This window comes from Magnolia sinica, chromosome 3, assembly GCF_029962835.1.
Source record: "Magnolia sinica isolate HGM2019 chromosome 3, MsV1, whole genome shotgun sequence".
Classification (NCBI taxonomy): domain Eukaryota; kingdom Viridiplantae; phylum Streptophyta; class Magnoliopsida; order Magnoliales; family Magnoliaceae; genus Magnolia; species Magnolia sinica.
Genome location: NC_080575.1, coordinates 1762841 through 1790340, shown reverse-complemented (window position 1 = coordinate 1790340; position 27500 = coordinate 1762841). Strand labels below are relative to the sequence as shown.

Sequence of the window (27500 nt, the reverse complement as noted above, 5' to 3'; positions counted from 1 at the left end):
CTCAAATAAACAGTACAGTGAGCCTTAAGGGGATTTTAATGGTGGATATCCAATCACTATTGTTTTCCCATGGTGTGGTTCATCTGAGATTTATATCGTGAAAATGAATGAAACGCATACATCATGGTGGGGCCCGCAGAGCGCCGACCATCAGCCACCGGGCTGGTGGCAGGGTGGATAGCCCATCCGTTTCCAAACAGGATAGCGCCAGTTCCGCACTGCCCCAGAAACAAAAAATAATGAAGAGGGAAAAAACAAAAGGAGAAAGGAAAAAGAAAAGAGAATAACAAACTAGGGTCAGGGCTTACCTTGCTAGAGCAGAGAGAGAGAGAGAGAGAGAGAGAGGGAAGGAGACGCTGAGAGAGGGAGAAGGAGACGCTGAGAGAGAGAGAGAGAGGGAAGGAGACGCTGAGAGAGGGAGAAGGAAACGCGTCAGAGCAGGTAGGTGCACTTTCAATGCAGCTGCGTTTCCACCTTCCTCTGCCAAATTCGAAATGGATAGCCATTGCCTGTAACAAAGTAACCTGTGACTTGAAAAACACCTAATTCCCCTGTTACATTTCTTGCAATCTTACTTGATAGAACGTTACAGGTTGAGACTTTGATACCTGTAACATTTCTCCCCCAAACACAAACTGTACGAAAGTCACCTGTGACTTTCTTACATTTTACACGAGTTACAGGCATCCAAACGGCCCCTTAATATCTCAGATATGTAATTTTCTGTTAGAAATCTTATTTTATATCAGAACCTCGCTGTGATTTTTGCATTCGTCTAATGATTCTATTACATGAGCTTGGGGCACCAATCTCTTTATCTGGTGCGCTTGCTCTTAGATTAGACACGTGTGACAGAAGCCCATGATCCCACTGCTCTTCAAGTGGGTCCCACTGTGGATGGACCACTGTTGTCGGTTCTATCGGATTGGATTATCCTATTACTCCAGTTGGTGGATCTTTTTTCTATCCAGCACCGACTGTTGCCGATGAGACAGTTGAGATCGTCTTTTGGTGGAATTGGATGACCCACTGTGGGACCCACGTGAGATGAATAGCCAGGGTCATGGGTGTGTTCTTCAAGTGAAACGACCTTCAATGGTTTATTTGTTTGGGTTTCTTTGTCACTGTGGCCAATCAGACGGTTGAGATTGTCCCTCGGTGGATTAGATGATCCAGTGTGGGACCCACCTGACAATGAATATCCAGGGCCATGGAATGTCATGTCTCATGTTCTATTCAAGTGAAGCATTCTTTGATGGTTTAATGGACTGGGTTGCTTTGTCAACCGTTGCCAATCAGACAGTTGAGATTGACCCTCGGGCAGGACCCACATGATGATGAATATCCAGGGCCATGGAATGTCATGCGTGTGTTCAATTCAAGTGAAGTGGCCTTTGTTTGTATAATGGATTGGGTTACTTAACTGTCACCAATCTGACAGTTGGGATCATCTGTTGGTGGGATTTGATGACCTGCTGTGCGACCTGCTTGACAATACAATGGCCAGGGCCATTGAATGTCTTGCATATTTTCAATTCAAGTGAAGCTCTCTTTGATGGTATACTCGATTGCACTTCTTTTTTTACAATCTTAGATTCATTTTACAAGTCACTGGAGATCTTTGCTATTGTAGTTTTACTTGGGAGACAATCTATTTCCATTAAAATGCAGGTCATTACAGCCCGTTTGAGTCAACTTAAGAATGAGTTCATCTGAATTTAGTTAATCCGTAATATTTAGTTAATCCGTAATATATGTATTACAGATTAAGAAAAAGATAATCCGTAATTACATATTAGTGATCATATTTCTTTTTTGGTAAGGATTAAAAATAATCTTGATGACCAACAGTAACAATCTCTACTACGTAATTACAATCAAGTAAAATGAGATAAAACCCTTTTTTAAGTGGCACCAAACAGGCCCTTGGGATATTACCAGGTTTCTGTATTTGGATGGGAATGGGATGCAGTTGTATGGTGTTCTTTTATCTGTTTGGTTGGGTCATCTTGATTCCGCCTACTTTCCCTGGTAATTTGAAGTTCGTTGTTGAGGTGGAATTTTGCATCTGGCTATTGAAGTCCATGACTTGGGCTTTCGCCACACATCCCCCTACACACACACCACAGTGGGATTTCGCCACAATGGGTACTCAAACCCATGACCTCATGTTGAAACTCTTGTGGGTCTACCACTGAGGCATGCAGATTTGAAGTGAGAATTTTAGGGGACTGAATGAGATTGTTTAGGGAGGGATTGAGTTTGAGTGGATGGTTTTAGGATCGGTCCTGTGACTTCTCCTATCATTTCCATTTCCATATTGATCCAAAGATATGCACATGATGCTTGAGTTTTTTAGTTAGTATGCGTGGGGCCCATTAAATGACTGTCCCAAATATTTCTCAGATTGGAAGGTCCTGGCTACCAATGTTGTCCTATTTTAAAGTTAACGCGGACAGCTCTGTTTCTCTTCCCAACCTTAAAATTTTGAGCATCAAATTTAAAGGTTAGCACTGTTAAGTAGATATTTGGTTCATGGTCCAACCACTGTGGGGCTCAACTGACAAATGGTCAATTCACTGAACCATAGGCTCAGAGGCAGAGGTTGGAGTAAAGATGGCAGAGATTGGTGCGAGCATTGTATTTGTTTCTTTCTTTTTATGGGGCTTCTTTGTGCCATTCAATGCAGATCTTGGGGCTGGTACAGCTGTGTTTTTTTTTTTAATTTTTTTATAAATAATTTTAAATTGAGAATTTCACATTTCAGTGCAAATCTTGATGCTAGAATGACTTTAAAAAAAATAATAATAATAAAAAAAATACCAACTGTCATTGCAGTGGATTTTCCTGCTTTCGTTGGTTGTGCAATGCAAAGTAATTTAAGATTTTTTTCTGTTTCAATGCACAAATGTTGAGCTTATTACACTTTATATTCCTTGAATTGTGACTTTTGTGGGTTTTTCTTGATTATGTTGATTTTGCAATACTTGGTAGTTGGAGGTTTCTTTAGGTGAAGTAGCAAAGAAAGGATTTTCTTTAGGTGAAGCCAGCGCTGTCTTTTTTCTAATTTATACCAATTGCTGCTGCTGTGGGTTTTCTTCATTCTTTATATTCCTTGAATTGCAATTTTTGTGGATTGTTCTTGATTATGCTGATTTTGCAATACTCAGTAATCGAAATTTTCTTTAGGTAAACCAGCAAAGAGTGTTTTGTAATTGTCAGTCTCTATTTCTTCATTCTTCAATGCAGACAATTTGAGTAAGAAGGGGCCTTTGTTGTTGGGCCAATTTTCAGAGAGACCATGTTTAAGGTGCCAGATCATCAGGTTGCGGGCCACCAAGCCCGCGATGGCAACCTCGGCCCCCTTGTGGATGGCTTAGGCCACTTCTTCAAGCCTCTCCAAAGCAATGACCGTGGCTCCAATGAGGTTGCCTTCTACAATTCCTTTTCCTCTAATCCCAGACTCCCAGATCACATTAGGCACTTCTTCCCTATCTTCTATGGTACCCAGTTACTAGAAGCCTCTGATGGGTCTGGTCTGCGCTCCCACCTGGTCATGGAAGACCTCATCTCAAATCTCCTCCATCCGTCTGTGATCGACTTCAAGATCGGTTCCAGAACATGGTACGGTGCGGCATCTGAGGATTATATCCAGAAATGCCTTAAAAAGGATCGGGAAAGCACAACCCTGCCATTGGGTTTTAGGATTTCAGGCTTGCAGATCTATGAGAGTAAGGAATTGGGGTATTGGAAACCTGATAAGGAGCGAGTCAAGGGCTTTACATTGGAAGATGTTAGGTTGGTTCTAAGGAAGTTTGTTTCTTCGAACCCGTCTTCCAATTCCGAACCTGATTGTTTGTATGCATCGACCATCTACGGTGGGTCCAGTGGGATTCTGGCACAGTTGTTGGAGCTGAAAGCATGGTTTGAGGATCAAACCATCTACCATTTCTATTCTTCTTCAGTTCTGATGATGTATGAGAAGGACGCAGTGGAGGCAGGAAAGTCCAATGCGAAAGTAAAGCTTGTGGATTTCGCTCATGTGTTGGAAGGCGAAGGTGTTATTGATCATAACTTCTTGGGGGGGCTCTGTTCTTTGATAAAGTTTGTGTCAGAAATTCTGATGGGCTCTGATGCGGATGGTATCAAAGGTTGTGAAGGGACCCGAGAAGAACCAACCTAGCATCCAGAACGGCTTTGAAGAGTGAATGCAATTTGAAGGTTGATGCTTGATATTGATTTGGTGAGCTTTTCGGTTCAGCTCTTTTAATCAGAATATTTGAATTGCTGATTGTCTTGCAGAAATGATTGTTCTGTGAATTTTAATTTGTCAGACTAGAATCCACATCTTCTCCATGGATGTTTTGACTCAATGGAGGTTTAAAAGAGGGACTAACTGTAGTTTTTTATATGATTTCTCTCAAATTTATAGCATGTACTTCTTGTTTTTTCTACATGTAGTTTTTTTTATGATAGTCAATATACGTAGAGAAATTCTAAAGAGATTCATTCAAAGAGGATTGAAGGTTTTCTTTGCAAAACTGGCCAAGTGTCTACCCCAAGAATCAGGGTATTCCACCAGTCATCAGCTGGGCCCCACATACGTTGAGTATGATTCTATGAACTTCTGATTGTTTTCTTCTAACTGTACATCTTCTCATACAAGCCTGGCCTACCTGCTGATTTTGGGCCAGGGCATTTTTGCTGTGTGCAACACCTGATAAATGGCCAGGTTCTTACATATGGTTGCCCCATTGGCATGGGTAACATGATGAAAGTCTTGAATGCTCTTTGCTGGCAGACTTAGCATTTCTCACACTCTAGTTCCTGGTATTTCCATGCTCGAATCCAAGTTCTGGACAATTGTCTCTCTCATTGTGAAGAATGATTCAACACTAGATGCAGACTATTGAATCAAAATCAGATCACAGGCATGATTGATGCCCACACCCATTACATACTGGAATTATATACTGATGCGTTTGGCAATGCTATTCTTAAGATTAGTTTAGGACCTGAAGCATCAAGGAATCTGTAAATTCCAGGCCGGGAACATCACTCTCAAGTTCTGCGCAGTCAGATCACTAATTTGCTCCATGTGTATGTGATGAATAGTGTCCTATTAACAGCATTTGTCAACAATGTAATTCAACATCTGTGATATCCACGGCCTACTCACCATAGAAAGTCTCTCTGCCTGTTTTTTCATCCTTCATAATGCTCCACCACAACGTTTAACATCTCTAATAGAAAACGAAAGAGAAACTCATCTGTGCTGGTAAAGGCAATGCTTCAGGGTACGTTTGGCTGCACCAATTTTCATGAAATACTATGGAAATTTGCACCGAATTAGACTGATTAAGATATTTGGTGCAACCAAACACACCTTAAAGCACCCTTATCGTGCAGGAGGGAGAACCCATGGCGCCGAAAGAGACCAGCCAGCAAGCTCTCGCATGTTTGCTATCTGTGTCTGTTTTATAGAAGAAGTTTGCCAGCAACAACAGAGATGCTTACCATCTCTAGCATCTCTGCAGTACATGCCCCAGTCTTCTGGGGCGATCAGAACTGTTGATCTGATGGTCTAACACTGGATTATAACCCAGTTGTGGTGATTGGACAAACCCAGCCATCCGGTTTCACCAATGGAGTGTCGATGGTTGCCCCCATCTATACTTTTTTCTTTTCTTTTCTTTTTTAACTGTCCTTTTTGCATGCCATTGCTGCAACAGCTAAGATGGCTCTACAGTCCCTGATTTTTGGGTCATGGCCTATCATTGTAGTGGTACATGAGATTAATGGATCAGATTTCCCTAGATCGATCGCCATGTGTACAGTTGAGATATTTGCAAGCTTCTTTGTCAGAGGGAAAAAAATAAATTCATGGCTTGCTGTTATATGCTTTTATTTTTTTATACAACCCTTTGCACAGGTTACAATGCTGCTTGTTTCTGCCAGCATTCTGTACAGGTGAGGCCCTTCTTCCAGTGATTGAGATCATTTCTTTGGTGAGCCCCACCAGGGACAAGTGATGGATTGAATTTTCCTTTATCAAACAATCCAAGCATTGTCAGATTCTTTCCATTGCATTTGGACTGTTCACTGTATTTGTCTTTATGATGGGCCTGGATTGTCAGATGCTTACAGTTATGTTGGTCTAGATGAATGGTCTGGATCACTGGAAGGTGGGCCTCAGTTGTATAAGATACTGACCCTAACAAAACTGTCAGCTGCGCGTTGGTGAAAATTCTTACCAATATTTTGGTGATTCTGTACTGGTGGGACCCAAATGTTAGATTTCTGCATTGTACATTTGGGATTTATAGTTCACTAATCTAGACCGTTGATCAGGTGGACCAAACTGTTGATTGGGTATGCCAAAAAAAATCTCCAACGGTTCAAGACCCTTCACTGTAACTGTTCAATTCATCATTGTTTTCCCTCCAAATTTGAAATTGATTAAATACCCTCTACCTTGGCAAAAATATCCAGACTACCCCAGCTGAGATCTATCTTAACGGTTCCACGAGGCCTTGTTGGTCTTCAACACCCATGTTCTCCTTCCCCACGGAAACATCTTCCACCCTTCATTATCATGTCTTCATCCAACGTTCAGAAGCTCTTGCTATTGTTAGATCGATGTTCAAACATGGCCCACCTGCATCAGACCCAGGTGCAGGTCATTATCAATGGACTCGATCAGAGCTACGGTCTTGTAGCCAAAATGATCACACTGAGTTTCTCCCTCTCACAAGCTGTAACATATGCATCAGCGATCTTTGCTCGAGTTCATGCACCCAATGTTTTTCTGTATAACACCATGATAAAAGCCTATTCAAAGAGCAGCACCCCTCTTGCGGCCGTGCGTTGCTACCGTCTCTTTTGTGTAGGACTCCGGCCTGATCACTACACCTTCCCTCCACTTCTTGAGGCCTGCAAGGAAGCTTCTGATCTTGATGTGGGCCTTCAAATTCACTCCCATATCATTAGGACCGGCTTAGAGTCGAACGTTTTCACGCAGACCCAATTGCTCCGTTTCCTAGCTGAATGCGGGTCTGTGGCCCATGCACGTCGTGTCTTTGATGAAATGGGCTGCAGAGATGGGGTGGCATGGACGACCATGATTGCCTCTTATGCCTCTGAATGTGGGGATATCAATGAAGCGTTTAGGCTCTTCCAAGAAATGCCTTTCCAACGAGATGGATTTTGTTGGAATGTGATAATCGCCGGCTTTATTAGGTGGGACAACATTGTTGCAGCTAGAAAACTGTTTGATGAATTTCCCCAGAAAGATGTGGTCTCTTGGACAGAGATGATCAGTGCATATGCTCAGAAGGGCCACTATAGAGAGGCCCTGCATCTCTTTGATCAGATGCGAGTGTTGGGTTGTAAGCCTAACCATCTTACTTTGGTGAGTCTGCTATCTTCATGTGCCCATTTAGGTTCCATTAGAGTAGGCATGAGCATACACCAATTCATAGAAAAGAATGGTATTTTCATTGATGTATATATTGGCACAACTCTTATCGATATGTATTCAAAGTGTGGCGACATTGAGAACTCTCTGAAAATATTCAATCTCATGCCTCGAAAGGACGTGTACACTTGGAATACCATGATTGAGGGCCTTGCGAGTCATGGGCAGGGAAGGCATGCTTTGGACTTGTTCATGAGAATGGAAATGGAAGGGCTTGAACCCAATGGAGTGACATTTGTAGGTGTTTTAACTGCTTGTAGCCATGTGGGTCTTGTGAAAGTGGGTCGTGCGTACTTTCATCTCATGATTAATGAGTATGGAATCACCCCTAGGATTGAACACTACGGATGTTTGGTTGATCTTCTTGGTCGGGCAGGATTGGTAGACGAAGCTGAAGAAGTAGTGAATAGGATGCCTATCCAACCTAATGCTGTTGTTTGGGGAGCTTTGCTTGCTGCTTGTAAGGTTGGAGGGAATGTTGAACTTGGAGAGAGAGCTTTGAAACATCTCTTGGAGTTGGAACCTGAAAATGGTGGAAATTACACACTTCTGTCAAACATCTATGCGGCCGCAAGCCGGTGGGACGATGTTGACAGGATGAGGAAGATGATGAGAAATCCTACAGTTGAAAAGATTCGTGGGTTTAGTTGTATTGAAGTAGGTGGTTTGGTATATGAATTCAGTCAAGGGGACGATACACAATCCAAGTGTGTATATGAGCTGTTGGAAGAAATAGCAATGAGGCTGAAGGACATGGGTCATGTACCCCAAACAGGGGAAGTTTTGCATGACATAGATGAAGAAGAAAAGGAGAATGCACTTTCATGGCATAGTGAGAAGCTGGCGATCGCTTTTGGGCTCATCCACACATGCCCCGGTAGCTCACTCATGATCATGAAGAACCTCCGCATGTGTCGGGATTGCCACTCCACAACAAAGCTTGTTTCAAGGATCTTCAGTAGGAAGATTACTGTTAGGGACCGCGTCCGTTTCCATCATTTCACAGATGGGGAGTGTTCATGCTATGATTTCTGGTGAATTTGCTGTAAATTACAAGGGTTAAGAGAATGATTTTTGTCTCTTCGCTTACTGCAATCGTTAAACCTGTCCATATTTTCATTGGTTTGTAATGCAAGTCTTTGGCTAAATTCTCATTATGTCTAATTAAAATTTCTCATTATGTCTAATTAAAATTTCTCATTGACTCGACACGGAAACTTGGCTTCATTCAAGAGTAACATAAATCAATAAAAAGAATATGAAATAAAATGGAGCAGCTACAATACCCAGAAAGGACTTGACTTGTCGACATCGAGTCGACTTGGTCCAGTTCTAACCTATGATTTGAAGTAGGTAGATGCAAATTGGAGGCCTTCTGGGCATTAAACAACTTGGAGAAAACTAGATTTGAAGTTAAAGCATTTGGGGGATCTGATTATGGAAGTAAAAAACCCAATATCACCCTCCTTCAAGCAATGCACTCCCTTTGCTTGCAATCTTTCTCTATTCGGACAATAGAAAAACCAGTCAGGCCTAGTTTCTCCCAGCCAAACCAACATGAAATCCTCTGTTTCCTTCATCATTTTCCTTCTCTATTCCCTCTCCATCAATATAAAAACATGCCTATCAGACAGTGGCCCACTTCAGGACACTTGCCCCACATCACCCGAAGTCGGAAAACCCATATTCATCAACGGATTCCCATGCAAGAATCCGGCCACCATCATTGCTTCCGACTTCAAGACCTCAAAACTCAACCATGCGGGGGATATCGACAACTTCCTGCGTTCATCGATGAATGTTGTCACTGCTGCTGATTTCCCTGGCCTAAACACTCTCGGCCTATCGGTTGCTAGGACCGACATCGCGGTCGATGGCATGGTCCCGCCTCACTCTCACCCACGGGCTTCAGAGATGTTCTACGTGAGCCGGGGCATCATAATTGCCGGATTCATTGACAGTTCCAACCGTTTGTTTCAAAAGATTCTACGTGAAGGCGATGTGTACATGTTCCCACGCGGGCTGCTCCACTTCAGCGTGAACGGTGGGTATGATCTTGCGACCGCATTCTCTGTACTGAACAGCCAGAATCCAGGCGTTGTGCACATTGCAGGCGCCATGTTCATGTCGGATTCGAACATGGAGTGGCTTGTACAGAGAATCAGGAACGCAACGATTGGTGCAATGCCACATTTGATTGTTGATAATTAAAATTGGAATAATCAGCTACTATGGTTTAATATATAAGTTGGATTAATGCTGAGGTGGTGATGAAATACAGCACACTTGAAGTTATCTTTGTGAAAAATGCAAATAATATGAAAGTATGATGCTGTATTTATTCAGGGCTTGTTTGGTTGCCACTTAAAAAATGAGTCTATCTCATTTTGTTTATTTGTAATGATATATAAGAGATGATTTGGAGATCTTATAGTACTTATAAGGTATGCTACTAGTCATATTGGGAGACTCGGGCAGTCAAATTCATTGATCCAGACGGTTCATTAGGTCCAATGCATAATGCATGGGATACCAATCAAAACATTATACCTATCCAACAAACATTAGCCATTGATCAGTGGAGTTTAATATGGATGGTCAAGATTTTTTATACAGAAAAGTTTCAATCAGTAGCTTGATCCATCTACATGTTAGGGTTTATAATGGATTGCTTATGATTATGAAGAATCGCTTTTGTTAGGCAATTGTAGCCATCCCATCTATTGCTTCGAAAAAGGACGGTTATAGAGGACAAGGCCAAATCAAGGATGGTTTAGATCATTTGATGAGTGTGATTTTGGAATGATAGTCCATGAAATGTGTTCTGTACATGAATACATAGGTTTTAGGATCGATGGTACATTGGTTTGTGTGGTATTTCCCACTTGAATTTTGGGTCACGATTATTCTTGGGGTGTACGTTGAAGATGAGGTGAGGACATGCCATATGGACGGTGTGGATTCCATATACACGTCATGGATGCGCCCTACATAGCTCAGATCGGTCGGCAACTCGATATGTGGTCAAACACATGTGAACAAAACCTATGGCTGATCCACAGCAGGTACTCCCAAATGAATGGCTCAGATCATACGCCTATCTACGCACATGCCATGGTGGGGACCACCTTATGCACTGGTCAGATGGCCCATGCACCTGTAAGGCACGTGTGGGACCCATCTTGGTTTGCGTATGGCATCCATCCTGCCCAGCAGGGTCGTTCCACATGAAATTTTGGACGCGTAAAAAATAAGGCGGATCCAACCATCATGTGGGCCACCAAATGAATTTGGAGGTTTTTGGGTGGTTGTCCATTGGTTTCAATAGCGTGGCCCACCTAATGTTTGTATAAGCCCAAGTTTTGTGGGAATCCCATCATTTAATGTGAGGATTGGATAGCATACACACAGAACAAGGTGGGCCCCACATAGGCAATAGTGCATAAGCAGGTGGAAATTAAAAAAACCGTGTAGACTCACATCTGATAGAATTCGAATGCAAGCCCAAGCCCAGCCCTAATGCATTAGATCCAACCCCTTTATAGCTATAAACAGGCCCAAGCTGAGACCCATCTGGGCCTTAATCCAACAATCCTATGCAAGAGGCTGGCACGTTTATTTCTAGGACTTGGCGATTGGGTTCACCTCATGGGCCGAACATTTGGTTGAGTCGTTGAGATGAGCCGGGTCCATTAACAGCCATAGCCAATATGGACCATATCATCGTGGTTGGCTTCTTGTTGTAGAAGGCTCTTTGGAGACTTATATCTGGCTATAGATGGCCCACACAACCAACCGTAAGAGTGCAGACACGATACTATGGGCCTAGAAACTTATGCCCAGCCCAAGTTTGTGAAGGCCTGGCCAATGACCTAATGGACTGACCAGATCTGCAGACACGTTTATATAAGAACAAGTCATAAAAAAAATAAAAATTCTAGTGTCATAAGTGGGGCCCATGATGCAGGACTGGCCTCTGGTTTGCAGCATACATCAATGGTCACCTGATGCATGAAATTGTTTATGCATTTCTTGCTAACCGTTTAATTGTGGTCCCTACTGAAAAGCCTCGGACTCTTCCAGTTGGCGGAGATTTTTGGTGCGAGAGCCGTTCACAGCAGGGCCCATAATATCAACGGTTTGGATTCCTGGACGAGGGGCCTCATTTATGGATCTTCCAGCTAGAGCACCATACAATACCTTAAAAAAAAGAAAAAGAAAAAAAAGAGCCCCCTCAAATGTCAATAGGCCGGGCCTAGGGCTAAGAAATATCGTATGGTCCAGTTTAAATGCATCGTAAGCTAAAATTTATATTTATCTGATGATGGATAGCCTTACAAGGTGGATGGTCCATATTAAAGGTAGGCCCCACATGATGGACGGTTCACATTGAGCAGAGGGTGAAGGTAGGCCCAACATAATGAACGGTCAACTTCTTTGTACAAACAGTCAAACACCCCAACAAATCTTGTGTATGGAAGCAGTTATCCATCGGTCCAGCTGTGGTTGATGCAAGCTTCTTATCATAAGGGTCCTACTCGTGTAGATGCCTTCTCTCAAAAGAAAAAAGTATTATCTGATCATCAGTGGGCCACACGTGTACACAATGGACGGTCAAAAAGAGATTGACCAAGGTCCACATTCACTAACATTCATGGCTAACTTGCTATTCATATCGACCTGATTTTTTAGACAAGAAATACAAACAGTGGGTCCACCTGATTCACCTAATTTTGGTGGGCCCCAACAGTGGACCGTTAGAAATTGTTGCTTCTTATGGAAATTGAACGGTTCACCTTCCATCATTTTTTTTTATTCGTCTTTTTCCCACCAAATTACACCAACATCTCTCCCACTTTTGACCTGGTCACTAGGATTGACTCGTTCAGTACTGAGTTGAGTTATGACTCGGCTGAGTTGAGGAGTGACTTGGAAGAGTGGGTCGAGTCGACTTCCGTTCTCAGTAGTGAGGCTGAACCAGATTGGACTTGACCAAGTCCGTGTTGACTCGGACGAGTTGTTCAATCAGGACTCGGACCTGATATCTTAATAACTGAAGAAAGAAAGAAAGACAGCTGAGCTCTGTCATAGAATCATAACCGCCAACCTAACCCAAGATTTTGGACAGATTGCTTTGGAATTTTCTTTTTTCTTCACTGCACACATCCAATGTACAAAATTACATATGGCATAAGTGTCCACCAAGAGCCTATAAATGGTGGGCCACACATTATGAATTAGACATGGCCTGAAATTGCAGTTGATCATAAGATCCCGTGGGTTCAATTTAACACACAAAATTGGATAATGTACTTGTTAAGTCCCCTTGATATGCATTGACACACCATCCTATGATAGCTCAAGCTCTTGGAGCAACCATTTGTTTGACAGGATATTAAAGCATAAGATTTTGTGTTCGAACACCGGGAGCTACTATACTTGGTTTATTTATTTTTTTATTGAATACCTCTAGGCTATTTTGTTTGCTTTTGAATGCCTCTTAGCTGCTTCATGTCTTATCATTATGTTAGCTGTGATTTTATAAAAAACACTTCAAGTATTTAAAAAAATCTTTAGCATGCTATATTTTTATTTTGCTTATAACAATATTTGTCCATTCCTATTTGATTATTTGAATAAGGTATACATTAGGGTCACCATTAAAAAATTCTTGGGGCCACAGCCTCTATATAAAGGTGATATTTATGTTTTCCCTTCATCCATGCCAGTGTTACTTAATCAATGGGTTCATAGCTAATAAATATAATAGTGGACCTTAGAAAGTTTTGAACTGTGGGTGCTCAAATCCCCACTGTTTTCCTATGGTGTGGTCTACCTAAGATTGGGCATACCTCATTTTTAGGCTAATGCCCTAAAAAATGATCCAAAGTGGATGAACAATGTTGATAAAAATGAACACATCATACAGCGGTGTATCTTATCATTTATCAATTCCATTTATCTAATAGGGGATTAACAAATAGAAGCATTGTGCGCCAAAAATTCCCATAACAGTTCTAAGTTTCAGGCATTAATTAAAATGGAAATCCCAACATTTAATATCAAGAGACATGATCCATCAGGTCAGGGTCGTTGATCCCCCAACATTGGACACATCGGAAAGTGGAGAGATGGCCTTCTAGCTATCTTTCTTTCTTTTTTTTTTTTTTTTTTTTGGGTGTTGAATCCATTTTCATTGTGACAGTTCATATGAGGGTTACATATCATCCATTGGTGCGGCTTTCAATTGTGGGAAATTATAGAGGGCCTGTTATAATGGACGGTTCTGGTCATGGTTTTAAGACTCGGAGAAGTCTGATATGGCTCTTCTGATTCAACTTGAATTCACTAGTACCTGATCAGGTTCGATACTACCAGTCACCCTTGTCTGGGATAGGTCAGGCTGATTCAGCCCCTGCACGGTCAGGTCCCGGCTCAGGGCTGAACAAGGCCATCGTCCATCGTTGTCTATGTTGAAGCATCATTGTATCTATTTGCATTTAAAAGAAGGTTCCTAAGTCTAAGTTCTCTCAGCTACCTCCATGCCAGTGATACGTAAATTATAGAATATGTGGCCCACTTTTTTGAATGGTATGAACACACCTCAGGATGACCAATAAGGCCATGATTCAACTCCGGCTGTGAATGGATCATGACCCAAAAATCTCCCACGTGTGAAGACTCCTATACGCTAAGAAAACAGAAATACCATTTATGGAGTAACTGGTCCAATAAAAGGAACCTAGACACCTTAAGATTGTGTCTGGTCCATCAGGTACCCATTGACAGCTCTTACCTTCAAATTCATCTGGTGGGGTCAGATGATAGTTGGGCTGGACTACTTTAGAGTGTCCAACTTTCATGTCTAGGACCCTTCTGGACAGGTGGCCCACTGCTCTGCAAGGACTTGTAAAGGAACTGGTTCTTTGTAGAAGAACTGGCCTCATTACCAAGATCATCTAATGACAATTGAGACATGATTTTCTTTTTTTCTAGAACGTACATTCAAACGGATAACATGTTGCAACATGCGTTTTATTTTCCTATTTGCAATATATAAGTAAAATAAAAACACATGAATGGATGTGGACAATCTTATTGCCATTTAGGTACCATATATAATGTTATGGGAAAATCCGAGCCGAACTCGACAGATGTCGACTTGGAGAAGTCAATGAGCAGAGCCTCTGACCGGTAGTAGTCCGTCCGCATTGATCTAGTCATGACAATCTAGATTGAGCTTCTAAGTTCTTTTGTAGAGCTTTGACACTGACCTGGGATTCGGAAGAAGCCATTACATATCTCATCCGTTGGCTTTGATCAGGATCAACTCGCCCATGAGCTCAGACTTGTCGTAAATGAAACTTAGATTTCAGGGTCGATTCGGATGAAAACATTGCTGATGATTACACTAAGGAATTAACCTCAGTAACGCATGTCTGAAGTAACATTTGGAGCATGATCTCCAGGTAACAGCCGATATTAACGCATGCGTAGCTCTCGCCTAATGGCAGAGATCATACTGAGATTGACGGATACGTTCACTCCAATCAAAAGGTATAAATATGAGACATATCTATATGAACAAGTATATAATATTTGAGACTCTAAGCCTACCCTATACAACTTTGCCTAGCCTGAGTTGGGCATCGTAGGGTCCCCTGCTCTAGCCAGGGTCTCCTTTATCCATCTCTTGTGTGGGCTACAGGGCTTGGTTCAAGTGCTCAGAACTTAGCAAAGGGTGAACCAGATTTTAACATCAACATATAATATAAAAAATAATGTATACATACAACCATATATAATATAAAAAATAATGCAGTGCCATGTAAGTTGCTAATAATATAACCATCACAAATAGAAAAAAATAAAAAATTTACATTTTTCTTAAAAAATCTCTCACGTTAGTTTGAGAAGTAATGTCCCCACCACGATCGCCACTACGTCCTGCACTCAAAACCAAAACAAGATTCCCACTAAGTGGGCCAATGCCACTATCACCAACCCTTACCACGTGATATACCTGTCATGTGGCTTACCTACTCCATATGAGTAGTGGCCCACTATTATTTTGCCTGACTCTTTCTCAAATGTAAGCAGGTGGGCCCCACCTATAGGTTCCAAAGTCGTAGTATATGTTGTAATGTGCTGTACATGAGAGAGAGAGAGAGAGAGAGAGAGAGAGAGAGAGAGAGAGAGAGAGATTCGCGGCCTGTTTTGATCCTAGAAATTTTCTTTATGAAAATCGAATTTGGTGGAGGTCTTATGAGAGAAATCCAATGCAAGCTGGCGAAGCTCCTCGGTGAGACCAGCTGCCCCACAGTAAAAGACGCCTGTCACACCATAGAGTAATTAAAATATTATCATCAGCACGTCTTGTATTATATAACTCATGAGCTCTCTTAAGCCCCATGCGATTGTAGACCCTGCTCATTTCCATGCAAGCACGCGTACTAACCTGGCACATGTACTAGAGATCCGAGATTTCCATCAGGTGGGCCACACTGATTTGATCTTCTGGCTTGAAAATCAGGCTGTGTAACTCCTCCGGTGGGCCACTATGTACAAAACAAACAGATCGATAACAAAACACCTTCTAGCCATCCATTTGTTTTGTAGACTGTAGCCCACTTAAGGAGTGAAACGGCCAGATGATTTGGTCAGAAGATCTAAAGTGCGTGGCCCACCTGATGCTCTGATGTTGTACACTTATCCTATATTGGCATACGTGCTTGACACCACTCGTGTGGGCTTATCGACCTCGTATTGATTGTTGTATATGTAGATAACTACTATTTTAATACGAGTTCCAGGTCAGGGTTCACGTTCCATCCATTTTTTTTCAAGGAGAATGAAGACATCTATAGAATAACAGTACCATTTATAACCTTTGTATATTCATAGCTAATCAATGCAACTACCGACACCAGAGGGTATTTCGGTCATTTGGTGATACGTTTGGTCTGCATGATGATCGAATTTTCTCGTTTTTCGTAATAACGTACTTAACGCGTAGCTTGTGAAATGTAGAATACGTAAAAGCCACCCGCATTACTTGAAATGTCGAAAATGCCCTTATATAATCACATGGGTAAGATGTCAAGGAGCGTGGAGATACGATTATCTTTGGAGGGCATTTTTGTCTTTCTTGGTCAACGCTATGAACTCCTCGTGCAAGAAGGTTATTTTTGGCATTTTGAAAAAGTCCCTCTTCCCCTCGCCTGTTATCACCATTTTTAAAATGGTGATGACTCATCCACCGTGCACGTGGGTTGATCCGGACCTCTCAAATCGTGCGCCCTCTTTAGCCCCAGAAAGTACACTGATCACAGTATATGGGCTTGAGCCCGTTGATCTTGAACGGCATATTCCTTTAGGTTGGCCATTCGTATGATGTCCACCAATCTGTTTATTGCTCTTCTTCATCTAGGATAGGGCCCACGATTTAGACGGTCCAGATGGCCATGTATTTTCTACGTGGATCAATATTGGTCTTTGGAAAGAATGAACTATATATCATTGTGGGGCTGAAATTCGTGATGCATCCAGTTGTCAAAAGTGGGGCCCTTGTTAGGTGATCGGATCAGTTGAAATGATAGCCCCAGCAGTAGTCCTTTATTGGAAGATTCCAGTCATCCAACCCATGGCTTTTCTTTTGTATCATTACAGGGGTGGGATTTGATTGGGTCATGGACAGCTGTCATAGATGGAGCCCATTCATCTAAAGTATATCTGAAATTTATTAAATTAAGTATTTAATTGTATTCATCTTTGACAGTGACACATAGTTCAATTAAATTTTAGTACATTCGAACACCACTTAAAAGTCATAGTACAATCTAATTCTAAGCTAAAGCTATGACATAAGTTGGCTAACATGAATTACTCGTGACGGTGTGGCAGAACTGTTAGGGCTTAGCAGGATTCGATCCAACCACTCTCAGTTGTTGAAGCCAGAGTTCACAAATAGCATGTTTGAAAGCATTGAGGTAAAAGTATATTTATGAATCGGTCACAAATAACATGTTTGAAAGCCGTGAGGTAAAAGTATCGATCCCTAGTGGGGGTGGCTAACATGGAGTGTGTGTACTGACATGCGTGTGTACTAACAAGCTAACCCAAAATAAAAAATAAAAAATTATGAATTCCGTGGTGGGATTTGATTAAACTAATTACTTTTAAACACGATTTGGGGGGCTTTATCTATTTAAATAGCACGGGATCCAATTAGATCTCGACACCACTCAACTCATTATCGCGAACACGTAACCAATCAAATCCCGCCGCGCGTCCACAGTACTGTTTAGATCACCAGGCAATCCACGTTCGAGGCTGGTGCGAATTATAGATATGGTGAATGTCAGTACGCATTATTAGTAGGCCGAGGGAGCCTTTCGTTGCACGGGTTCTCTACATCTGTCTTCGGAAATTCACGTTACTCATCATTTGTCTTTTTCACGTGAGGTGGGATCTAAAGGTTCTAAACAAGCATGCCCAGCGTGAAACGCGTAGCTTTCTAAAGAACTGCCCTATCTACATCGCGCTGGGTATCTACCAATGTTACTTTAGCAAAAGTAGAATTATGTGGGTGTAACTTTCATGCGATCCAGTACATCCATATACTACGATGTCTCATGTTAACTATTGAAATCAAAAATTATCATGATCCAATACTTAGGTGGGCCACAATGTAGGAAACAGTTGGGATAGAACATCCACCATTAATTTTGTATAGACCCATGCTGTTATTTATATGCCATCAAATCCATTCATTTATAGGTTTTATTTATGATTATTTTGGGGTGGCCCACTTAATTGTTGAATCAGCCAAGCTTTTGTGATCAAGACCAAACAAGTGGTGGTGTGTGCCTGATGGACGACGTGGATTTCATGCATGTTAAGTTATTCGTAGAAAACCCTGGTGGGGGTGGCTAACAGTGAAGTGTGAATTGACAGTGGGGTATACTAACAAGCTAACGAAAAAAAAAAAAAGTTATTCGTAGAAAAAAATATGAGCGAGAAAGGGCAAAAAGGTAAAAGTGGTAACTCACCGACTCGCTGGTCGCGGTGGTTGAGCGCGATACGCTTGTAGACGTTGCGCCAGTTGGGCTTTGCGAAGTGCGACTTCACACGCGTGCCCGACACGACGTCGACCCCGTTCTTGGCGTGGTTGAGCGACTGCAGCATCGCGATTAACGCAGAGCGTGCGTCGCCTTCTTCGTAGACGCTGGTACAGTAGTTGTGGAGCTCGATCGCGCCCTTGTGGTCTGATTCAGCCACCTCGTTCATAATGCCTTTGAACCAGTCGAAAGATCCTTGCTCGCGAGTCACCCAGTAGAAGTATGCTTGCCTTGTCTTAAACCCTCCTCCTTTCCTTCTATTACTTGGAGTCGTTGGTCTCCTTCCTTTCTCCAGCTCTTCTTCTTCTTCTTCTTCGTCCCTCGCTTTCATGTTATTTACGATGTCTTTGACAATGCTGATGAAAGGGGTGGCCCCGATGCCCAGCCCCACCAGAAGGACCACCTCGTATTTCTTGTAGTCTTGGGCAGGGGCGCCGTATGGAGCGTCGATCAACACCCTTGGGAAGCTGGCCATGAATTGAAAATTCAAAAAATGATGAGAGGGCATGATGGTCATTTACATGGGTCATACTCCATAGTAACTATTCAGCCGTTCATGTGGTGAACACCACGAGGAGTAGTGGACGGATAGGAATACATGTTTTACGCAGCGGAAAAACATCCCAGCTCTATGGGGCCTATAATGTTGTTTATGTGGAATCCAGTCCGTCCATCAGGTGAAATCCCTTATTTTAACTGTACGTAAAAAATATTAGCCAGATAAAAATCTCTGATGGGTCACATTAATGGGAAGAATTTAAAATTGCTACTAAAACCTACAAGTTCATGTGGTGTGGCTCATGTGATTTTTGGATCAGTATGATGTTTGTATATTCAGTTCATACTGTTGCGTTTCACCTAATTAACGGGTTTGATGAAATATGCACATGATGGTGGCTACACACACAAACCTATGGTCCGCATCCCATTCCCATTGTTCCATGTGGTATGGCCCACCTGAATTGTTTATATCGTTAACATTTTTCCCACTACCTTGAATCTAGGATCGAACTCGATGGATGGAGTGGATTTCACGTAAAAAAATGTGGTGGACGCCGCAATGCTTGGGTGTTTTACACGCTGCATAAAACGGATGTTGGAGACCATTGCGATCCGCGTTTACGTGCGACAACCAAAGATCATACAGCTTGGGCATTAGATTCCCAGAGGCTTTTTTATTGAACTGATCACCAACCGCAACAGAACCCCAACTTACTGTATAGTACCATCGTTTTTGCAAACGTACCGCATGTGTGGAAAATCAGTGCCATGAAAACAATAATTCCAATCACGAGGATCATCCATCTAGAAAATCAGGCTGATCTATTCACTAGGCGAGCCACGACAGTATGTTGAGTTCAACCATCGGTTGTCCATTGATTCCAATAGTGTGGGCCGTATGATAATCATACAAGCCTGATTTATGCACCATGTGTTCTTTATAGGTTTTCCTACTGTTTTCATGGTCCTGATGTCCTACACATGAGGCATATCCAAAGACAGCTCTCTTGTTTGTGGGGCCCATCTAGTTATTGGCATATCTACTATGAAGACCACCAGATGAACCGTTCGAGTAGCTCCGGACCACACTTGGATTAGTAATTAACTATCGGACCATCCATTAGATGGTTGTTGGGCCACCGATTCGGACCCACGTGGTGACAGTGTTGTAAAAGTACAACGATATCTACTATATCGAAGTCAAAATGTCTTACTTGGGGCAGATTCCTCCTTGCATATCAGCTCTTAGTAATCCGCTTTTCCCGGCAGTTGGAGGCTGACAAACCTAATAATCAAAACCATCAAAATTCAGTTTTAAAAATGAAGAGAATAAATCAAGAAAAGATTCGTTTTGCCTACATCGCGACTCAATATCATCAACGTGTATCGCCCCAACGAGCCCACACGTAGCAATTGTGGGATGATCAGAATCGTCCATATTTTGGGTGATACCCAGGACGTGACAGTAAGAAACTTACACGAATGGATGATTTTTTTAATGACTCACACTCGTCTGAATAAATCAATGGTCAGGATAATCTTTTTGACCACCCACATGACGGATGCGTCCTATCAGTTAGTGAAATACCTCAGAGAAGACGGTCTTGAGCTGGCGCGTCCAATCCCCAAGCGTGCGGATATGAACACTAAGATAATCATCTCTAGGAGCTGAAGTAATGGAGAAAGGGTGCCTGTTTAATAACAATAATCATACCATTAATGCAATCTGATGTAGAGATTAAAAGATTTATTTAGTGAAATAAGTAAAAAAATGGTACCATTCAAAAGGCGAAACCGCGGCGCAGTTGATGAACATGTACTGACCACTCTTGTATTTGAATCCTTGAGGTTTGGACATGTGCAGTGCTAATACATTGCCGGGATAGACAGCAACCTTCAATGCCAGTGTAGATTGATTCATTAATTAGATATTATACGTGAATTTGATTGTTTGAACAGAATACAGTATGTTGAAACCTGCAACCCTAACTCGCTTTCATGGTGCATTTGGGTGCTGGATTAGGTGGTCAGACTAGTTTAGACCAGAACCTGCCATTGAAATGGGCTGGGATGACGGAAACGGATTGGCCACTGACCCTGCCACCAGCCAATAGCTAGTGGTCGGTGCTCTGTGGGCCCCACCATGATGTATGTGTTTCATCCATTCCGTTCACCCATTCTTCCAGATCATTTTATGGTATGAGCCCAAAAATGAGTTTGATCCAAATCTCAAGTGGACCGCACAGTGTTGATTCAACGCCTACCATTAAAAACTTCTTGGAGGCCACAAAAGTTTTGGATCAAGATGATATATTTTTTTACCCTTCATCCAACTCTTTATGACCTAATCAACAGGTTAGATGTCAAATAACCATTACAGTGGGCCCTAGGAGGTTTTTAATGGTGGACGCTCAATCACTACTGTTCTATATCAACCTCATTTTTTGGATCAAGCCCTAAAATTATCTTTCAAAATGGATGGACGGCGTGGATAAAACACATACATCATGGTGGGGTCCACCTAGCACCAACCACTAGCCACCAGGCCGGTGGAAGCGTCACTAGCGAAACCGCGTCATGGGTTGACTGTTTCGTAAAAGATAGACGAGGAATGATCACATGCGTCTCAAACGTGTGTGAGGCCACCACTGTGACGTGTCAGTTCCATCCAAACCATCTATTATATGCGGCCGGCCTACGTTCGGCCTGGTTCCCAAAATACAGCTAGAAAAGGAACAATGGGGAGATTAGGGTGTGTGGCGCCCACCATAGAAACTTCTAGATGGAACGTGGGGTCCAATGTGTTGTTGATATGCTATCCAATCTCATCAGTGAGCCCCAACAGGATGAAGAAACATAACTAAAATCAGTTGGCCACACCTCATGAGGTGTGTCATACATGAGTTCTGGATCAGGAAGGCTTTTGAGATGTACAGTGAACATGAAGAGGCGCAACAGATGGACAGTTTGGATTCACCTGTGGGCCCCACAGAGATCAAACGTATGTGATCATTCTCTGAGGAAGAGGATCACCTACATCCATCAAATATCAAACCCATTGACTTCTACCCAAACACTCTTAAATCACCAGACCAACAACAGATTAGCTTTAATCTCCCTAATTTTTTCATTATTTTAAATCAAGTAGATTTTTGAGCCGAAGCAGGCCAATTGGGTCTGACCGATTGAACCCGCGGTTCGACTGAACTGCCCACGAAAATGGGGTCATGGTCTGGTCTGGGTAATTTAAACGTTCCATGGCGGATCCAATGCCAAATGCAATATGGGTTGGAGCTTTCGCTTACCTTTAGGATCGTAACAGGTTTAATACTCGATCTGAATGCCCTAATCAACCGCTCACAGCCGTAGAGAGCTACTGGAATGGCCAAATACATCCATGTCTGCAAAAGCCACCACATTGTTAATTAAATAACCACAATGAAAATAATAGAACTAGCTCAAAACAACAACAACAACAACAACAACAACAAAGACGACGATGATGATGAAAGGTTTTTAGGAGAGGATACTAACTGTCTTCTTGTACCATTCCTTGGAAAGGTAGAGGTAGATGCCGTGGACAATGAGGAGCACATAGACGATGACGAAGAGGTGATGGGAATACCAGAAGGCGTTGAAGCCTGTTAGCTTATGTAGCGGTCTCGGGAGCTTGAGTTTGTTGCGGCGGAATGACGGGGTGGCTAGAGTGAATGCGATCGTCATCAAGATCACCATTATCATACCCGTCACGCCTTCGATGCCATCAAGAAACCACCAATAGTTGGATGGCTGATTGTTGCCAAAGAAGGGCTTCATTGGCCCGTACTCCTCTTTGGTTGCGTGAAGAAGACGAGGAAAATCGCATGTTAGATGTGCACCAGCATGTATTCCGACGCCGATTGCGATTGCAACTGCAATGACCTGATCACATGAAAACACCCATGTTATTTTCTTTTAAGTGGTATACTTGAAATTTTTATATGCTTCTGTGCAACTACAATGAATTCACTAAGGTTGTATTTGGATGCACAAGTGAATTGAATTGAAAACATCCATTCCAATCAAGAGGAAATGAAGGGTGCCTTTTATTGCATCAAATATCATGAAATTTCACAATTATCAGTGTAATTTGGTGAAAATATCATGAAATTTTAAGACATTTGATGCAACCAAATGCACCTGGAAAGAATGGAAAAAAAAAGAAGGAACAATGAGGAAGTAAGCCCTCAAGATTGCGCAATTTGCAGTTCCTAAGTAAGCCCTCAGCTTAGATACTAAGAAAGGTTTTCTTTTTCTTTTCCACATTATTGACTAGTTATTGCAATTCAATTTGATTATGTATCCAAACACACCCAAATGTAGGTTTTCAATTACCTTGTGGAAATTCAAGTTGTCATCAAACGGCACGATGACGCCTAGCTTTGTCTTGTTCCTAAGCCAGGTGATGGTGTTCCGGCAAACGGGTAGTAGAATCAGTGCCATGTTGAACTTAAGCGTCTCGGCCGCACCTTTGGCGCTGCAGACGCAATAGCCCATTATGTGGAAGACAGCCTTGTTCCGATACTGCACAAACTTGTATGCGAACAGGACCGACATGATCCCGATCCACAGTGCAATTACCCAAATTCTCTGCCAGCTATCTTCTACAAAGTATTTAGTTTTTTGGTACACTCGTCGAATCGGGTTACTCTCTTCCGTTGGTTTCAGCTTCTGACTCAGCATCTGACTCAGGTTCCGGCTATCCGTCGTCCGTCCTCTAGTAGGCTGAGGTGGGGCTTGCAACAATAATGTCTCCAGACTGTAGATCTGCATTTACATAGACAAGATTGAGATGAAGATCTTTCCAGCTTGTTCTCTAATGAAACGTGAATGCAGTATATATACCTCAATGTAGCCCAGATTGTCTCGGTCGAGCTCTTCCATGATCAATGCAGCGTATTCCTCAGCCTGTTCTTGGATCTTCGAGAGCTTGTTTGCAGAAGCACTGATTGTAATAATCTGCAAAAGAGTAAGATTTTTGAGAAATGATAAGAGTCATTCTTAAACTCGGTGACTCGGTATTGACTCAGTCCGAGTTATTCCCTTATTTAGAAAACACGTGATTTATCTATAAAATACATGTGATTTCTTACAAATCTTCTCACCTCCTTTACTTCTTCTTCGGTTATTCGGCCATCCGCATTTTTATCCACCCTGTATTTGTATTCAATGTTTGATTAATATCATAATCACAATTAAGAAGATAAAATCACATAAAAAAGGATTTTGAAACCATTACATATCAAAGAAGGTTTGTAGCCTTGAGTCAAAGCTTTGATCAGAAATCTGCTCCCAAAACTCTTTCAGCTCCGATTTAGTAATTGAATTCCCCATTATATTCCTCCTACGAATCAGTGCATCGAAAAGCTCTCCTGCAAACTCCTTTGATTCCTTCATACCTGTGATTGATAACAACCAAAACACATTCATGACTCGTATCCAACTCAGTTGCATGATGCCGAAGTTGACTCGGAAAATGCCCGAGTCGACTCTGAAATTTATGAAACATTAGAATAGTGATCTGAAATGATAATGGAAGACATTGATGAGTCTGTTACCTATGCATTGCCCGAAAGCTGAGCGGGGAAGGGCTCCATCAACAGCAAGCTCATCAAACCGCTTCTCCACCACCGCCCACCCAGCTCCACCATCTGTCTTGCTGATGAATTTCAGACCCTTCAATGCATACACTGCGGCCGATTTGGTCCGGTCAAACCGAGCCGCAGTAGGTCGCCGAGTGTTTGATGCGAGTCGTCTCAGCTCCTGCGACACCTGTTTGATCCGCGACGAGGCGGTCTGAATCACAGACGAACCAAACGATGGCCGTTTCTCGAGTGTCCGTGTCAACAATCTCACTTCCGGGTTCTCATTCTCAGATCCGCTGACCGCCTTGACGCTGTGGAACTCCACAGAGTCATCACGAACATTGAGAGTGATTTCTACATATTCCTCATCTTTGCTAGAGCTGGCACCGCCATTGCCACCAATAATAGTACTTTCCGGGATGTTGAATCTTGCACTCTTTCTCCCGCCTCGTTTATTCACCAGCGGTCCGCTGAAGGCGATGCGATCACCGTTGCCGACGCTTTTATTCACCAGCGGTCCGCTGAAGGCGATGCGATCACCGTTGCCGACGCTTTTATTCACCAGCGGTCCGCTGAAGGCGATGCGATCACCGTTGCCAATGCTCTCATTGTCGGAGTGGTTTTCAGGGAGCGAGCTCCGCCCATCTACTGTGCCCATGTTCTGCATTCAAGATCTAAGAATTCTCAATAAGATGAGAAGCTTAGAATCTTCTTGAATGAATAGGTTCCGTTTTGATGAAACTTAGAAAAAGTTATAAATATACGATGTGAGAGAGAGAGAGAGAGAGAGAGAGAGAGAGGAAATGAGAGGAATGGTGCTGTTTGCGTGTGTCTTTATAAAAGGAATTGAATTTGGTTAGTAGTCTACTCCTGGAAGCATTTCTGTGCTGCAACGCCGTCGTCCAACCATGACCAACTTAGAACGGGTCGGGTCCTACGGTTTCTGTATCATGGGTGATCGGGTTCAAGCCCGGGTGCAGGTCTCATCTTATGAGGACCAGGACCAGGATCAATCAGGGTTGCGTACCAGATCTTGGTTTCCATCAAGGATTGAAAATTAATTTCAAACCCACCGAAATTGGGTGGCTCATCTGGTCCTATGTCGCCCTATTTCAGGCGTTTATGGCCAAAAACGGCTATTGTGTGATAGCTTACTAAACTAGGTCTTTGGGTCAGCTCCATTTCAACAATGGCATTTATGTGGTCATCGAGCCCACCTGAATGGATGGATTAGATCATACACGTGCCACTTTATTGCATGCATGCATCGTGTAAATAAACATGCTCTCTTACACGGGGCCATTTTTACACCGAAAAAGTATCCATCAAATCAATTATGGGGAAGCGTGCGGCAATTAACGAAGGGAATATTTATTACCATTCACGGAGCATTTTCCTGGGAATTGGAAAATCAAACCCGCCCTTAGGCAAGCGCGTCTTAGCAAACCGCGTTCCATGACGTGGATTGCATAGAGAGCCGTTGATCGGACTCTGTAGGGCCCATCGTGATATATGTGTTTGATCCTCACCGTTCATCAGTTTTTTCCATATCATTTTAGAAGATGAGTCCCAGAATGAGGTGGATTGAAAGCTCAATTGGACCCCACTATAAAAACAGAGGGGATTGAACACCAACCATTGAAAACTTCTAGGTAGCCACGGAGGTTTTGTATCACAAATAAAAATTATACTGGGCCCAAGAAGGTTTCAACCGTTGGTGTTATCATACAAGTGGTGCCATCCACCTGAGCTTTGGATCTATCTATTTTTGAGCTCTTGTGCTAATATGATATACGGAAAAATTGATGGACAGAGCAGGTAAAACACACACATCATGGTGGCGGCCACAGAGTTGGGTTACCAGAGATATCCGTGGTCTACTGGCAATCCATTGCTAAAATAATTAACATGCATTGAATGAAATAGATGGTTGGGATGGTTACCATTCTATAATAAAAAATGATTCTTTAGAATCATAAGCTATCCATGATAATACTTAAGAAATGGATGGATTCAACTGTTGCTTAAACTTTTTTTTCAAAAATAAATAATCCTAGCCATCCATATTTAGTATAATGATCAAATGGTTAATATTTGTCAGATTAGTGTGATTTTTTAATGGTCGCCAATAAAATGCCCATAGAGCTTAAGGAACAAACCAGATCAATGGATTAGATTGTGTAAGTGTCCAACACAACCAGGAACACTAATAATATATAATTATAATAATATTATTAAAATTAATGCCTGACTCAGAACCACCCTTCCCTGCTTAATTTTATCCATGGCTAAGATGGTAGACCTACCTTGAACCTCTAAATCCCTTTTTTAATCGGTCCAAAATGGTGGACCCCGGCTCGATTGGATTTCTAAAAGGCACCGGGAATTGGAATAGCACGATTTAAAATGGGCAAGGTCCACCGGGTATCATTGATAGGCGCGGATTGAGTACCCCCAGCAGGACCTAACTAGATACAGATGAACCTGGAAGGGGCTCTGTGGGGCCCACTGTGATGTGTGTGGTTCTATCCATGCCGTCTATTCATTTTAACATATCATTTTAGGGCATGAGCTCAAAACACATTGAAGGCTTGAATGAAGCACACCACGGGAAGTAATGGTGACAATGACGCCCACCTTTGAGATCTTTTGAGGGCACACCGTGATATTTATTTGCCAGCCAACTAGTTAATAAAGTCACACAGACATGGATGAACGGAAATAATGAATATCAGCTTTCCAAAACTTTATCCGCACCATTCATGTAGTGTGGTTCAC

General features: G+C 42.4%; 4 protein-coding genes across 6 annotated transcripts; 3 read left to right on the top strand and 1 right to left on the bottom strand.

Moving 5' to 3' along the window:
- Nucleotides 1-277: 277 nt before the first annotated feature.
- Nucleotides 278-4454, top strand: LOC131239236 (inositol polyphosphate multikinase beta-like). 3 transcript variants are annotated; one of them, XM_058236838.1, is made up of 3 exons: nt 307-441; nt 1325-1558; nt 3250-4454. In XM_058236838.1, exon 3 carries the CDS (start codon nt 3302-3304, stop codon nt 4181-4183), a length of 882 nt encoding a protein of 293 aa, XP_058092821.1. In that variant the 5' UTR covers nt 307-441; nt 1325-1558; nt 3250-3301; the 3' UTR covers nt 4184-4454. The 3 variants fall into 3 exon arrangements, with proteins under 3 accessions (XP_058092820.1, XP_058092821.1, XP_058092822.1); XM_058236837.1 differs by lacking the exon at nt 1325-1558 and having other exon boundaries at nt 278-441; XM_058236839.1 differs by lacking the exon at nt 1325-1558 and having other exon boundaries at nt 3190-4454.
- A 2195-nt stretch (nt 4455-6649) lies between these two features.
- On the top strand, nt 6650-8515 carry LOC131241363 (pentatricopeptide repeat-containing protein At1g08070, chloroplastic-like). The gene has a single exon (XM_058240180.1). It carries the CDS (start codon nt 6650-6652, stop codon nt 8513-8515), a length of 1866 nt encoding a protein of 621 aa, XP_058096163.1.
- Nucleotides 8516-8867: 352 nt separating this feature from the next.
- On the top strand, nt 8868-9901 carry LOC131241392 (germin-like protein 11-1). Its single transcript, XM_058240206.1, has one exon. The coding sequence runs from the start codon at nt 9035-9037 to the stop codon at nt 9686-9688; it is 654 nt and encodes a 217-aa protein (XP_058096189.1). The 5' UTR covers nt 8868-9034; the 3' UTR covers nt 9689-9901.
- A 5318-nt stretch (nt 9902-15219) lies between these two features.
- On the bottom strand, nt 15220-25524 carry LOC131239235 (respiratory burst oxidase homolog protein C-like). Its single transcript, XM_058236835.1, has 12 exons — nt 24696-25524; nt 24377-24536; nt 24243-24291; nt 23983-24096; nt 23473-23904; nt 22633-23019; nt 22404-22499; nt 20877-20992; nt 20687-20789; nt 20313-20383; nt 18529-19064; nt 15220-15810 (listed from the first exon to the last, which is right to left on the bottom strand). Exons 1-12 carry the CDS (start codon nt 25387-25389, stop codon nt 15701-15703), a joined length of 2868 nt encoding a protein of 955 aa, XP_058092818.1. The 5' UTR covers nt 25390-25524; the 3' UTR covers nt 15220-15700.
- Between the last annotated feature and the right edge of the window lie 1976 nt (nt 25525-27500).

Excerpts from the sequence above, each read along its gene's own strand:
- LOC131239235 (XM_058236835.1), bottom strand. The coding sequence starts at position 25,389 with ATGCAGAACATGGGCACAGTAGATGGGCGGAGCTCGCTCCCTGAAAAC. Across the intron at positions 20,993-22,403 it reads AACCTGTTACGATCCTAAAG|GTTGCTGTCTATCCCGGCAA; the intron begins GTAAGCGAAAGC and ends CTGGCATTGAAG. Across the intron at positions 19,065-20,312 it reads CAAGGAGGAATCTGCCCCAA|CTTCCCAAGGGTGTTGATCG; the intron begins GTAAGACATTTT and ends ATTCATGGCCAG.
- LOC131241392 (XM_058240206.1), top strand. The coding sequence starts at position 9,035 with ATGAAATCCTCTGTTTCCTTCATCATTTTCCTTCTCTATTCCCTCTCC.
- LOC131241363 (XM_058240180.1), top strand. The coding sequence starts at position 6,650 with ATGGCCCACCTGCATCAGACCCAGGTGCAGGTCATTATCAATGGACTC.
- LOC131239236 (XM_058236837.1), top strand. The coding sequence starts at position 3,302 with ATGTTTAAGGTGCCAGATCATCAGGTTGCGGGCCACCAAGCCCGCGAT.